The sequence below is a fragment of the Cyprinus carpio genome, chromosome B8 (genome assembly GCF_018340385.1).
Source record: "Cyprinus carpio isolate SPL01 chromosome B8, ASM1834038v1, whole genome shotgun sequence".
NCBI classification, from domain to species: domain Eukaryota; kingdom Metazoa; phylum Chordata; class Actinopteri; order Cypriniformes; family Cyprinidae; genus Cyprinus; species Cyprinus carpio.
In genome coordinates, this window is record NC_056604.1 from 14,177,906 (window position 1) to 14,193,502 (window position 15,597).

At 37.7% G+C, this 15,597-nt stretch overlaps 1 protein-coding gene across 1 annotated transcript in view; it reads left to right on the top strand.

The window, feature by feature from the left end:
* The window catches only part of LOC109083339 (serine-rich coiled-coil domain-containing protein 1-like), a 74,695-nt gene extending 61,057 nt beyond the window's left edge, over positions 1–13,638 (top strand). The window contains 2 exon segments of the mRNA XM_042729879.1: positions 12,418–12,800; positions 12,802–13,638. Of these exon segments, the coding sequence (XP_042585813.1) occupies positions 12,418–12,800; positions 12,802–12,910 (492 nt within the window). The 3' untranslated portion in view covers positions 12,911–13,638.
* Positions 13,639–15,597: the final 1,959 nt, after the last annotated feature.

Consider the following 15,597-nt stretch of genomic DNA (forward strand, 5'->3'; position numbering starts at 1 on the left):
ATTTGAATTAGAGCCATGATATAGCCCATAAAACTCAAATCTAATGTACTTAAAAGCCATTAAATTATTGTGGGTCTATATCTAAATAAAGCAAATACATTTATCCTGGAGACATCATGATAGTTATGTTAGATTTGCGATAAGAACAGATTAAGAAGCATCACAGAATATTCATAAGTAGTACAGAAGATGGAAAATCAGATTCCTGATCATCATTTAATGGTGTGTATGTTCATGGGAGATTATATCAGGGGATACACGATGACGAATGGTTTATATCTGCACCATCCTACACTGTCTTTAATCACCGCATACAAGAAGAAGATCTCAACGCTCATTGAAACGTAAATGTTTGTACATTTCCTCCCAGCATCGTTCTCCAACTGCTCAGGGCATATTTTCATCTGGACTATATTAGATACACTCTTCCTCTAATTATGTTTCAAGTAAAAAAAAATAACAGAGATTTGGATTTATTTCTTCACTGAGAGTTGCTTATTAAGTTCACATTATAGACGCATGAAGATGGTAAATGAATGTCTGAAGTTTTATTGCGTCAGTATTTTATTCACTGTCCTCGAGCACATCATTAGCACAATATATCACTGCTGAACACTGTGTTTGTCGAGGTGGGCAAAGCTGCTGCGAGCTGCTGAAGAACTTATTTACCCCAGAATGCCTCTGCTGCGCACTGTTGAAAATGACAGAACATTTACTCTATAGAACGGGCAAGGGTGGATTATACAAGGTCCTGTGAGGGTCCGGAGCACAAGCTTCACTGGAGGCCCTGTTGTAAATTGGTTTTAAATTGCTACTTTTTTGTAAGAATATTTCTGCCTGAAATATTCAGAACAGTCAATTATGTTGATTTGTCACTCACCGTTTTATTCTCAAACAAAGATTCCGTTTCAGTTGGTTCCGCATTTCATTTGGAACTCACTATGCTAAACAATGGCTGATAATATTTTGAAGGGGTCATATGATGTTGCTTAAAAGAACATTATTTTGTGTAATGCAATGTGTTTATGCGTTTGAAGGCTAAAAAACACATTATTTTCTATATAATGTACATTACTGTTTCTCCTCTATACCCCACCTTTCTGAAACGCGTTGATTTTAACAAAGCTCATCATTCTGAAAAGTGAGGTGTACTCTGATTGGCCAGCTATCCAGTGCGTTGTGATTCGCTGAATACCTCAAGCTTCTGATGGAAATGCTATGCCCCTTATCATACTGTGATGCTGTGTCCCCACACGACCAAACAAAAACAATAAAACCCATTACAAATGAGGCATTTGTTGCATCCAGTGGGGACATAATTACCGATTATAATGACTTATACTGTCTTTTTACACGTTGCGTATCATGCTGCGTAAACATAAAACCATGATTGCATTTGTGATCGGAGAAACAACCAGCGCTACTCTACACTGCTCAAAACTCGTGTTTGAATCGTCAGTGGCAAATTCTTTAAATATGAAAACGTACTTACATGCTGTGAGTCAGAATCTAGGCTGTCCTTGAAAAGTTGTAATTGCCCCACTTTATAGACACAGACAGCATTGTATGCTACTCTCCCAGGAAACAGTCTTCCATAAAATGCACTGCACACACGAATATTTGGTTTGAACTGTTCTGGAACAGTGTTGTAAATACAACTTAACCACTGATTTCTAGTTGTGTCCTCTTTTGGAAGGCCAAACAAAGTATTTACGCTTTCACAATGAAACACAGCCTCTCCACAGCATGGCAACAAAGGTACGCCTTCTTTCTTTGCGTGAACATTTGGGCGGTGTTATGCAAATCATCCCACATAGTGACTTAGCCATGTGGGGGCTTGTTTAAACGAGAAGTTTTAGGAGGGTGTGGACGACTCAACTTTTTTAAAGAATATCTCTTTGGGTTTGAGACTTTAGTCTTTGAAACTTTAGGGATTTTATCTTTGCACGAACAGCTTGTAACAGTTCAAAGAGAAAGGAAAACTTGAAATTGCATCATATGACCCCTTTAAATATATGATATGAAAATATATGAATATAAAATAAATGTTTGTTCGTTTTTTAAAACACATTGTCACATTTTTAATTGCAGCCTTCGATAATGAACACATAATAAGTATTTATTTAGCAAATATGAAAAATAACACCAAAATTGTTTTTGTTTTAAACTAGGGCTGTCACAATATCAGAATCCCTACATGATTATCATAGCCAAAAAAAACAATGTCTGTAGAATATTGTAAACTAATGCAGTATTTTTAAAAAATTAATCACTAAAATCTTTAACTTAACTTGGTATTTTGTGTTTTATGTACAAAGTAACTATGCAAAGGTATACAAAAAGAAGCTGATTGGCATAAATTTCCAACCAATCCAGCATTACATTTGTGCCTCATTATACTAAACAATGCCTTTTATATATAATATATATTATATAATGGCTAATATGACTATATATATATATATATATATATATATATATATATTTGAAAATAATGCTACCAGTAAAATCTTGAACTTAGCTTTGTTTATATTGTTTTATTTTTTTTGCTTACACTAAACATATGAGTGTAGGAAGGCAGAGACAGTTTTTGTAATCATAACAAAAGTGCACAAAAAGTGCATACCACGTACACCTTTTTCAACCAATTCAGCATTACATTTGTACCTCACTATACTAAACAGTGGCCAATAATAGTTTTTTAAACAATGTGCTTATTTTATGCATTTATTTTTTGCTTTTGTAATCACATTTGACATAATTTAAGAACAAATATTGAGCAATTACATAGCAAATATGAAAAATAAAGATGCAATTGCACGATATTACAAATAAACGAAATAAAGTTGAAATTACTTTAGTGTACTGTGACCAGTATAAGACATTAAAGCTTATACAGGGTGTTCAGAATGTGTTAATGGTGCAGTAGAGTGAGGCACATTTCTCATTTCTTCATTTATTTCACATTCTGCCAACAGTCACTGGGACACGTTCGAGCACCGTTCGTCTATCTATCTCAATTTTACATCTGTAGTGGCTTGTTTCTGCATTTATCTCAGCTTGAAGCCCGCTGGCAGTCAGAGGCCCCATCGGCCCAGTCCATAATCTGTCCTTGAGAACCAGCCGAGTGTCTCAGAGGGAATGAGCGAAATGAAGGCAATCATTTGAAATTTGAAAAGAACGTCCTCCTTTGATACAACATGATTTGATCAACTTTGCATATTCCCATCATGGGAAATGAAGCTGCCGGCATACTTCCAAGAACACTACTCTGGTGACAAGAAGGGTGCCCGTGTGCTGCCTTCCTATAGTTAGATCCGTGGTCATCCCGCACTCAGTGCTGGTAATTGATGCAGCATCCTGCTGACTGTTACCTTACCGTGAGAGTGTGTGTGCGTTCACATGTGTCCAGGGCAGGCTCAACCTGGCTCTGTTCCCAGAGATGAGACTGCATATCCATCACTACTCTATAGTGAGCGGCTGTGGCCAGCTCCCCTCCCCCTCCAGCCAGTGGACAGATTCAGGACACCTCAGTTTCATTAGTCACACCAAAGTAGGACAGGTGCAGTGCGAGTTGCCTCTCCTGGATCTATCAGAGGCTTGGGGTGAGGCATGACGCACTCATACGCCACAAGGACCACTTCTGTATAGGCCAGGGTCTTTCCTGCTCTTCAGCTTAATGTGATGGGACCCCAGTAGATAAGCGTCGGGGTTCTTCTGCCACGTGCTGTGAATATATCAGCTCTTAGATACTGAGGGCCAAAGCCCTCTGAATCTCATACAACAATTTACTGCAGCGTTAATGAAAATAGCTAAAGCATAAATATTTATGAACAAGTCCTTTGCAATCTGCACATTCACAAATGCCTCGAGGTGCATAGTTGCAATGTTTTGCTGACAAATACAGAGAATTTATATGCAGAACAGGAAAATCTGATAAATTGTCTTTGTTTTTAATGTGGAGTATCTTTAATGGGACGAGCCAACCACACACTTTCACATTTAAAAAAAAAAAACACTCACTACACTGAATAGTCTGGTGTGAATCTATGGTTTGAAAGCGATTCATTTAGAATCTTTTTTTTTTGGTAAATTTAGAATGATTCAATATAATTAATTACTGCAGTAATTACTTCAAATTTTAAAATGCATTTATTGGTTTTTATAGATTTTACACAGCAGTATTAATTAAAATACAAAAGTATTTTTTACTGGCTGTTGAATTTGGTTTATACTGGTTTATTTTAAACCAGTATAACAATGACTTTTTAATACTTTCTATTATAATGTATTTTCGGTAACGCTTTAGTATAGGGACCAGTTCTCAATATTAATAGCATTAGGGCTTATTAGCATTAGGGCTGTGCAATTAATTGCATGCAATTGTCATGTGCATCTCATCAGTAAAGCCAGTTCTGTGATTAGTAGTAAATCTCCTTCATGTGCTTTCAGATGGAGCAGCTTTTAATACACAGAGCCGCAGTTCACTGACAAGCTACGCAAAACTGCGTTCAAAATCATAGGCGATTTTATATTTATATTATACATTTTGTCATTTGTAATGACACAATGTGTAGTTAGAAATTACAACAAAAAAGGATCGGATACTGGAATCAGATCAGTTGAACCCCTAAATTGAGGTAACTGAAAACAGGTTGGATCAGAGCATTCGTGGCGAAGTACATGAAGATGCAAGAGGGACCTGTCCTCATTTCTTTTTCACCCTCCTGCACCTCTCAGTGGTCTGTCAGTAGATACAAATGTGGTAATTAATAAGGGCCGTGTGTTGAGGCGAACTGACGTGTGTGTGAGTAGCCGGTGGCAGGGGCCCTGACTGTAGAGCCCTCAAGGTGAGTTAGATATTAGACGGGCGTCCACAGGGCCAGCCTTCCCTTCACTCACACAGTCATCTGATGGCGAGTGACATTTGACAACTCTGCTCAGGAGAGCTACAAAGGACAGAGTGTTCCGTTCTCTGCTTTCATATACCAAGCTGATTATAGAGCATTTGGCACCAGGCAAATTCTTGATGATTTGGCTTTTTTTTTTTTTTTTTTTTTTTTTTTTTTTTTTTTTGGGAACATTATTATTGGCAGTAGAAAAAAAAAAGTCCAGATTTTGTCTGAAACACAAGTCGATATTGACTCTTCATATAAAAAAAAAAAAAAAAAAAAAAAAAAAAAAAAAACAGCACTATTGCATGTGTAATATTGCTTAATGGAAACTTTATACCAGCTTTTTGTCATTTTAATGAAAATAATTTAATAAAATATTCTATAAAGTTGTTTGAGCTCATTGAGTACCATAATGAAAGCTAAAACTGCAACAATGAAATCTGGAAACTTTTCAAAATGTTCCCCCATTGCAGCTAAACAGGAAGGATAACTTCCTTCAGAACTGCCACAGGAAGAGTAAACAGTCCCAGAGAGTCTGAGTTTAGGGTGGATTTTAAAGATGCATTTTCGTCCAGTCAGTGTAGGCTTTGTGATGGCCCTAAGGCCCTTAAAGAGAGAGAAAGAGCGCATGAGTGTGTGTCTGACGCGGATGTAGGATGTACTGGTGTGAGAAATGAGGTGCTGTGAAGTAGGCAAGCCCTCCAGCAGTCCGTGTACTACTGATAAGAGATGAGGGCCTCAGGGAAATGTAGTGGGTCAGACAACAGTTTTCACAGGTGTTTTAGGGGAGAAAAGCACAAGCCCACACTCCAGTAATGCTAGCCATCAAGAGGCTTTTATTCAATCCCATATCCAAACACAGCACTCATCCAAAAAACATTGGTAAATAGAGATGGTACTGAGAACATTTATCTTTCTTCATGAAATATTCAGACTTCAATTGCCTCATTAAAAAATAATTACAGTTGCCTGCTTTGGCAAACTTGAAAAACTTCCACTTTGAGGAAGAAGATTTGAAGTGTAAAGGCTGATGATGTTGTGAAACTTTCAATTAGGCAGCATCACAACAGCGAGCTGTTGCATTCAATACCTCAGTACACTTTGATATTCAGTACTTAATATGAATGTTATTTGCAAAATTCTTAATCAAAGGATTGGCTTGGAATTTAAGTGTGAATTTGAACTGAATTGGCTTGCGGGGAAGTCGAATTGGAATGCCATTAGAGTGCATCAGTAGCCAGACATTTCCATTTGTTTCCATTTATTTTTCCCCATGAGGTGAATCGCAACACTGCAAACTTTGATTCAAAATCATTTTTTTTTTAATTAGTCAAAATCACAAAGGTGCAAGTAATAGCTTCATGGGGAAAAGAACAACAATCTGATGAAGCAGTCTGAAATAAAAATGAAATTAATAGCTTCATATAAAAATATTGATTTAAACATGCTGATTCTTCTTTGCAGAAAGATGCTGTTAAACACAATTATTTAAGAAAAGGCTTCAAAAAAAGTATATACCATTGATTAACAAGCTGTTGTTATAAGTTATCATTAAAAATGAATTCCCTGTGGGAAAAAAAATATGGTATTTTTACTTCTGGAACCCAACAGTTGCACCATTATAATTCAAAGGAAGTCCTCACAGGTAATGCATTCTGGGAAATAAAGTGTGTTCCCAACCTGTCCACAAAAATTATGATAAAATGTATAAGCAAAATTTTTATATTAGGCATTCGTACTTTACGTTTCAAAAGTGTGATACAACTTCCTCTGCCGTGTCATCGCAGGTGACTTATTTGGCTTGAGGATGAGTGTCCTCGTATACTTTTCACACCTGACATTAAAGTCTGGGACTGGGCCACTGCAGAACAGGTCATCACATCGATTTTAGCTCGAGTCCTCAGCCCAGCTCGGCATTAGCATCCATGAGAGGATGACAGTTCACCTCTCCGCAGAGTGACACCGGAGCAAATGGATGCCAGTGGAAGAGATACAGAAAACAATACAGCCCGAGGGCTCTCAGACCTTTGGCACCGTGAATCATGTTCAGCCTCCACGCCACCATCGCCCCAGATGGAGTGAAAATTATGCATCATGCCAGGTTGCTTATGGACTACTCGGCTCAGAAAACCTTACAAAGAGAGTTATTTTTGTCCATCGCACTCAGGGACTGCAAATCTCTGTGAGTGTTTTGGTGCGGAGAGCCTGGTTGAGTAGAAACAACTGAAGCATAAAGTGCTGGTAGGTTTCTTCCATTGCTTTGTGTGTTTCGTCATATTGATTCAAAGTCAGCTCATGACACTTAAGTTGCGTGACACATGTTGTTGTGGAAAGCCATACACAAGCTTACTTCATGGAGCTGACGGTCCTTAAACATGCAGCTGCTGCTTTACGATCACACCCAGGCAGCTGCAACAATCTCATCAGCTTTTGAAGACATCTGCCACCTTATCTGATAGAAACTCAATTTATGATTTTTTTTTGTCTCCTTCCTCCCTTCATCTCTTTCACTCTCACTTGGATTTTTTTTCTTCTGCATCTTGATATATATTTCCCGTTATTGTTTATCCAGGTCCTGTGCTGTCAGAGAGAACAAGACAAGGACTGTAAAGAATCTTATCTTCCCTAAAGCTGACAGCTGTTGGAGGGGCTCAATAGGGGGGAAAGCCTTTGAAGTGTGTTCAGTTACTCCACACATCAAATCCAGCCTCCATCATGCCTCATCATCTAGAAACAAGGCTCACACGAAACTAGCGCCCCACCCCGCGCACCCACTCTTACGTTGTCTTTCAACTCCTCTTGATTCTTTTTCACATCTTCACTGTCTCTGTTTTTTTTTCCTCTGTGCCGCCATCCATTTGGTTTTTATAGTTTTCAGGAGTCTCTTTTGCAGGCCTCAAATATCGATCAGTCTTTCTCAATCGATCACACATAAACATGCGGTCTTTTTCTGTAGCTGACATTTTCTTTCTCTTTATCCCCCGCAGAGGAGCAGTGCTTTACGGATTTCTCTGCTAATCGTCTGCTAAAGGAATTAGTCGGTTAGTGAGTTCAACTAGGTTATCTAGGTTTTCTTGTTTGTTTGTTTTTTGGCAAGGGGATAAGCAAGGATTCGTAACTTCTCAGAGGGGATTTTTAGCATGCTGAGAGCGCCTTATGCTTTAATGTGCTGTCAGAAGGCCTGTCAGAAAGCTTATGTAACAAATCTATTAACTTGAACAATAACTTTCAGGGCAGTTACTGTCGGAATTCAGATCATCTGCTGTTCATCTGCTGTATTTGTGCTATTATGTATAAGCCGTAGGTCTTTTTTTTTTGTATGAATGTTGATAGTTTTGTACAAGGTTGTGTTTAGTCTGTATTATTTGTCAGTGCTTGCAATTATTCAGATTTACATTGCACTGTTTGTAATAGAGATAAGCAGTTTATCACAACCATATCGATTAATGGCTGATATATAAATGTGCAGCTTCTTTTCCTGGAATTTTAACATTTACATCGCATTTGCTGTCATCTAATGCTCACTTATATTTAATCTAAAAAAAACTGTAAGTATTCAATAACATAATTATTTAATAACTTATAATAACATTATTGGATTATATCAAACAATGTAAAATATTGAAGTAAATATTCATTTATCAAATTTTTGTATAATATTATTATTTAAAATCTGTATCAGTTTGTCAATATTCACTTGAATTTTAATTTCTAGTTAAAATTTGTAATTGTTAGTCCATATACACTGTTCAAAAGTTTGGGGTCGGTAAGATGGTTTTCTTTTTTTTTAATTCATACATTTATTCACATTTATTCGAATTCAAATTTCTAATTTATTTATTCGAAACCGTAAATACAATTATGATGTTACAGAGAATTTCTGTTTTAAATAAATGCTTTACATTCGTCAAAGAATCCTGAAAATTGGAATATTTAGCAGCACACGTGTTTTCAAGATAGATGCCAAGAAGAAATGTTTCTTGATCACCAAATCAGCACATTAGAATGATTTTGGAAGGATCACGTGACACTGAAAACTGGAGTAATGGCTGCCGAGAATTCAAAAAAATTTTAATTCAATAAAGAACTTGCCACATTCATTAAAAAACATTACATTTTAAGATAAATTAAAATGGACCACATATAAAATTTAATGACATGTCAATACATACTGTTTTTACTAAAGTAGATCCAGCCTTAGTGAGCCTAAGACTTTTTTTTGTTAAATATGTTACCGACCTCAAAATTTGAGTGTTAGTGTACACACGCAGATGGATGTTTATGGATGTTGTGTGTCTAATATCAAAAAAGAATCTTCCTTGCTTATCTGTACATTCATTCATTCATCCTGGAAACCAATATATTAATGCTATTACTTTTCACTTCCACACTCTTTACTACAACATCAAATCACAACTAGATCATGTAGACAGCTCCACTGACTTTAATAATTCATTTGTTTTAAATTATGGAAATATGCCTTTTTTTTTTGCACATCCGTACAGAGCTCATATGTCAAAGCATAGCACGAGGTGCTGAGGCAGAGTGGCAGTTGTGGTAGCCCATGAGCCCATTAAAAGTATTCCGGGGTGGTTTGTAATCAGTCGCTGGCGAGGAGGATAGCCATTTGTCTTTAAGCACCCTCAGACTGTGGCACTTCATCCTCTCTCACTTTCTCTTGCTCTCTCTCTTTCTGAAAGCCACTCTTCATCATCTTAACTTAGGTTCAGACGGATGGAGTTTCAGGAAGTGCGGGCAAACAACATGCTTCTCTGCCCCTCATTGGCTGAATATAGAGCCTAGCATCTGGGGGACAGAGACAAAAGATGCAGCACGCTGTGCTCCCAAATGCGCTTAATTGTTTACCCTCGCTTTGTTGTAGTCTGATTACAAAGGTGCGTTTCGGTATATTTAACGCGAGTTTTATTTGGAAAGATGAATAGATGAGCATACTCTTCTAAATACGGTGTCGCCACACAGATACTTGAAACTCTTGTGTTCCTTTCTTCTCATGTTTATTTGAGAAAACCTCTGCGTCTGTGAAGCAAGAGATTCATATTGTCTATTTATTTTACATGATTCCAGAGGAAAAAAAATAAACAACAAAGAAATACTTTCTTGTCTGTTGAGACTCTGACGAGAAGTGCCGCAGAATTGTTTTCCCTCCCCAAACATTCTTTTTTTCGGAGAATATGAAAGTGAGCCGTGCTTGCTTGAGTGGATTTTTTTTATGTAATACATAACCAGATATCTGTACGCTGTTCTCAGTTATCAGTCCAGTACTATACATAATACACAATTGCCTACGGCTTAGACAGCGTGCCTCTTTGCAACAGTTGCTTGTTGCGCACGCGTGCGTGAGTGTGTATGTGTGTGTTTGTAGGTGTGCTGAAGTGTGGAAAATGAGTAGGCTGAATCCTGCTACTTCCAGCCTACTGCATATAATCAGCCGGAGGGCTTTTAACAGAAGCGTGCCATTAGCACAGGACCAGCTTCTTCACAAGCTAATAAAGACCCAAATGGATTACGACCGTTAAATCAGTCTGATTTACTCTGGTCGCTGTTTTTCCACCGGATGACTCTGTAGTTATGTGTGTGTGTGTGCGCATTTCTGGCCTTTTTCCAGTGCAGGTACCAAACTTCTCCCTCTCTCTGTCAACATCTGATGCATTTATGTCTGCTAGCGCCTGAATTTGTACTGCGAATGCCGCAGAGCGCGTACTTGAGAGGACACAGACATTGTAAATCTGAGCTGTGGTCTCCAAACACCCGCTGCTTAGCATGGTATCTGTGAAGAGAGGCCCAGCGGATGAATGCTTAAAATGACAGGTTATGTGAAAAGGTGTGTGTGTTTGTTTATTTTTTTCTTTTTGGTGCAAATATGTAGATCTGAATATTGGAATGAGTGAATAAACAGAACTACAAAATAGTCATTTATTTGTAAATCTCGTGCTTTTCAATAATCAAAAATCTAAAACATTAATAAAATAAACAAGCAAGTAATGAGATAAAGATATAATTGCAATAACTATTTATTTATTTATTTATATTAATAAATAGAAATAACAAGTAGTCATAAGTAAAAAACATTACAACATAAATGCCAAAGTCCCCCCCCCCCCAAAAAAAAAAAAAAACAATATTAAGACACTATTTATTTCATTATTTTACAAATATGAAGTAATAATAATAGTTAACTTTACAACATCCATGTTAAGGCAAAAAAATAAAAAGGCCCAATTTTGTTCATAGCTCAAAGAATAGTTCAAAAGTTAAATAGATCAACAGACAATCATAAGTAGCACAGGTATAATTGTAGCAATAGCCAACAACACATTGTAGGGTTAAAAAAAATATACATATATGCCAAAAATCATTAGGATATTAATTAAAGATCATGTTCCATGACGATATTTTGTAAATTTCCTTAATTTTTGATAAGTAATATGCATTGCTAATAACTTCATTTGGACAACTTTACAGGCAATTTTCTCAATATTTAGATTTTTTTTGCACCCTCAGATTCCAGATTTTCAAATAGATGTATCTCTGCCAAATATTGTCCTATCTTACAAACCATACATCAATGGAAAGCTTATTTATTAAGCTTTCAGTTGATGTATAAATCTCAATTCCAAAAAAGTGACCCTTACGACTGGTTTTGTGGTCCAGATCACATATGATATATAACTGAAAAAATACCTACCAGTTAACATTAAGGAAAATTTCCTGTTGTTATATAATTCCATGGTCTAACCATACAAAACTAGTTTGAATGTTGCTATAAAAACCAGTTTGAACCAGTTATTGGGTTTGGTTGTGCTATGTTTGAGCTAGAACTGCAGAATGGATTGTTTTTTGAGCTTATTTTAAAGAAATAATGTTGCATCCTGGCATTACTTGAAAGTGTAAGGTAGTACAAAAGACATTTCACACAGATGCATGTCTCTTTTCTCACCTGCATTGGCATGTGCGTTTCTCAACTCGCACAGATTCTTTCCCATAATGTACGAATTCAATTACAGCCTCTATTTTAAATTCAATTTCACGTCACAGCTGAAGTTCCCACATTAGCCACATCACACTTAATTAGGTTTCCTCACTTTGTGAAATGCCGATTAGCATCAAGTATTACTTTCTGGCTGCCAGCTCAGTCTGAGTTACACGTCGAGTTACAGCATGAATCAAACAATCGCTCTTTAGTTTGCAGCTAAATTCTTTTTCATACATAATATTTCCCCTGCACTCATTCAGCACTGTGAGTAATAGAGGGCTGGTTATGTAAGGAGGAGGCAGTGTTGTGTGCAAAATGAACAGGTGGCTCAAGCTCCTCAGCACAGACTTTTTCTCGTGCCACCTCCCCACAATGTGTGCCTTTGGCCTCCTCTTCCTAAAAAGGCAAAGTTCCAGTTGGTCTGGAAACAATTAGAAGAGGTTCTAGACCGCCAATGAATCTTTGTCACAATGTCAGCAAATTAAGTGGCTTCATTTTCTCTCACTTTCCCATCTTTTGTTTCAACAGGCAATCCATCCAAGTCGACCCACAGGCCAAAACAGCAACATTCCCAGCAGCAGCCTCACAAGGGAGCGAAGGCCGGCGCGAACGTGCGCTGCGGACCAGCACAGTCGGCCTTGTGAAGAGAGGGCTTGCAGCAATGGTGGAGTAGGATTGAGGGAGTCGCTACGGAGAGCTGAAGGTGGGCAGTCCGTGTCTGAGGTATCCGGGCCCCGCAAAGCGGAGTACCTGGGGCCGTCTCAGATCCCTCGTGCCGTGGCCGGCAGCAGCATGAGCCTCCCCAGCAAGGCCAGTCCCTCACGCAGCCTGTCCTCGGACAGCGAACGGGGGCCGCGGAGTGAGCGAGGCCCTATTCCCAGGCTTCAGTCCTCCTTTACCGGCCGTCTGGGTCCCGCCCCGTGGGCCTCTGTCTTTACACATGTACAGCCGAAAGAACGTCTTCCTACAGCACTCCCTCCATACAGCCGAACTGCAGGCTCTCGCTCAGCAGGACGTTTGAAAACACACACACCAAACACTGACACGTGCCTCAGATAGATACGAGTTCAGATAGAGAACCTTCAGACCCACGTGTACTCAGTTACATTTAAGGCTATTTTCCTCTCAAACCTCAACCGAACTTTAACCACACACCGACACTCTTCTTATCCTTTGTGGAGTTAAAGTAATCATCTATATTAAGTGTCAAATCCAATCCGTCGTCTGCACTACTTAAGCCTTTTTGAAGAACTAGTATATGCTGCTCCGATAAGTACTTTAGATTGACGGTCCATTAAGGTGAGAGATTCACTCGCTACATTATCACTTTGTACAGTTCTGCTGAAATGCTAGACGATGTCGACATTTTGCATTCCATTATATCATTAAAAGAAATACAGGGTCCAACATTAACACTTGCCAAGACTCCATTTCAAGTAAAAAAAAAATTGGTTTTGGCAAGTTTATTTAACCGTTTGCCCAGTAACTCTATTAGGAACTGTAACATTACGTAGTTTATATTGAATTGTATAAATAATAATCTGACCTTTGCTGCTGTAAGTTATCAATTAAATTTTAGACATAAGAATGGTCTGTTAAAACCAAAAGTTTCTGGTGTTTCTCCAGATCTCCATTTGGTGACAAATTACTGTTCAAATGTTTGGGGTCAGGAACATTTTTTCAATGTTTCTGGTTGCTTATGTTCACCAAGGCTTTTTATATAATTAAGAGTATGATTAATAGTAATATTTTAAAATATTATAATTTAAAAAGCTATAATATAATTTAAAATGTAATTTATTCCTGTGATGGCAAAACTGAATTTTCAGCAGCCATTACTCCAGGTTTCATTTAAACATTATCCTTCAAAAATCTAAAAAAAATAAAATTCTAACATGCTGATTTGCTGCCCTAGTAACATTTAGCCTATTCTTATTTTCAAGGTTAAAAACGGTTGTGCTGTCTAATTTTTTTGTGGAAACCGTGGTATGTTTTTTTTTTTTTCAGGATTTTTTTCATGAATATTCGGAAGAACAACATTTATTTGAATTTGAAATCCTTGGTAATATTATAAATGTGTGTACTGTCACTTTTGAATAAATCAACTGAATGCATCCTTGCTAAATAAAAATAATCTCTTTTAAAAAAAAAGAACATACTGTCCCCATACATTTGAATGGTATATGTGATGTATTTGATAATGTTACTCATATTAAGCCATAATCAAAATATTGTGAACAAAATTATGTTTTTGTGGAATGTGAGGAACTGGCACATGCAACTGAGGGGAAAAAAAAGACTAATTTTGTACTGGTCATAAAAACACAGCTTCAAAATTTTTGGCTGGTTTCTCAATTCACCAAAAACTTTTTGTCCTAAAAAGTTAATTTTGGACCCTGCATGTAAAATCTTTATTAAAGTTTTCAAAACCGTTTTAACTTCAAGTCTTAGCCTAGACTCACAACTATAGACTTGCTTATTAGATTAAGCCCAATCAGTAGCGATATTTATAAAAGTATGTCACACAAATAGTCTAGTACGTTGTTTTGCACCAGGAAACATGACACTGAAGAACCATGCATATATTGCCAAATCAATCCTCAGTAGAAGAGAGGGCATTGAAACTTGCTGCCGGTAAGAATTACCCACGTATTGTCAGACCACTTTTAGGGAGTTTAACACTCATTAGCCTCTTCTAATTGCAAGCTACCCTTTCTCTTTTTTCATTTTTCTTTTGCTGCAAACAAAAATAAAAGTTTTTCACACTGAATCTAAGCTAAAATAGGTTTGACAGCCCTTGTGGAAGGACTCAGTGAGAGCCTGGAGCCGTAAACACTTAGACAGACCTCAAGGCAGCTGAACTTCAAGAAAGAAATGCCCTTCATTAATCAAAGAAGTAAAACCCTCTTTGCAGAGAAATACATTATTACATTTGACATAGGTGAGGCTTTGAATTTTCATTAAAAAAGATGGCAAATAAATTTAATTAGAGATGTCAGTAACTTCAGTAAGTTTGAAACTGCAATCGACGGCCTCATACAGTGCACACTCTTCAGACAAGCGGTTGAAATGAGGAATGGCCTCATTTTGGCAGCGTTGGGAGAACGTTGGTGTAACGTTGGGACAGTGATGACCCGGCTTTGCGGATCAGGAGCTCAAGCAAGGACGCATGGAGGAGAAGGAAACCCTGAAGAAACGCAGTCCCATCCATCCAGCAGGTCTACTCCCTGAGGTCCAGTGCTCCAATTTCAGCGATCTGTTGGGAGCACCATTGCTTCCTCTCTCTCTATCTCCTTCTCCCTCCCAGACCTACTTCCAGCTCTCTGTGTGATCAGGCTCAGGGAGAGAAAGGCTTTAGCGAGGTCTCACCACTACATGCTCCAATACTGAAATCACACTCCCTAAACTGGAACATGTTTGTCTTGTTACGGGTCCAAAACAAAATTTGTTAGGAGTCCAAAATTAACATTTGGTAAACAAATGTTAAATATGAGTAAAATTGGCTTTGATATGTACAGTAAATAAAATTATTGGCAACTGGTTATTAAGGTTGGCCATCCAAAATCAAAATTCTAATAGAAAAAGTATATAGTTATTATAATCTAATAAACATTTAGGGCCAGATTTACTAAACAAGGCAAATTAGCGCAAGAGCAACATTCCAAAACCGGTCAGGTGTGGCTGATCTACTTATGACACAGGAGCATA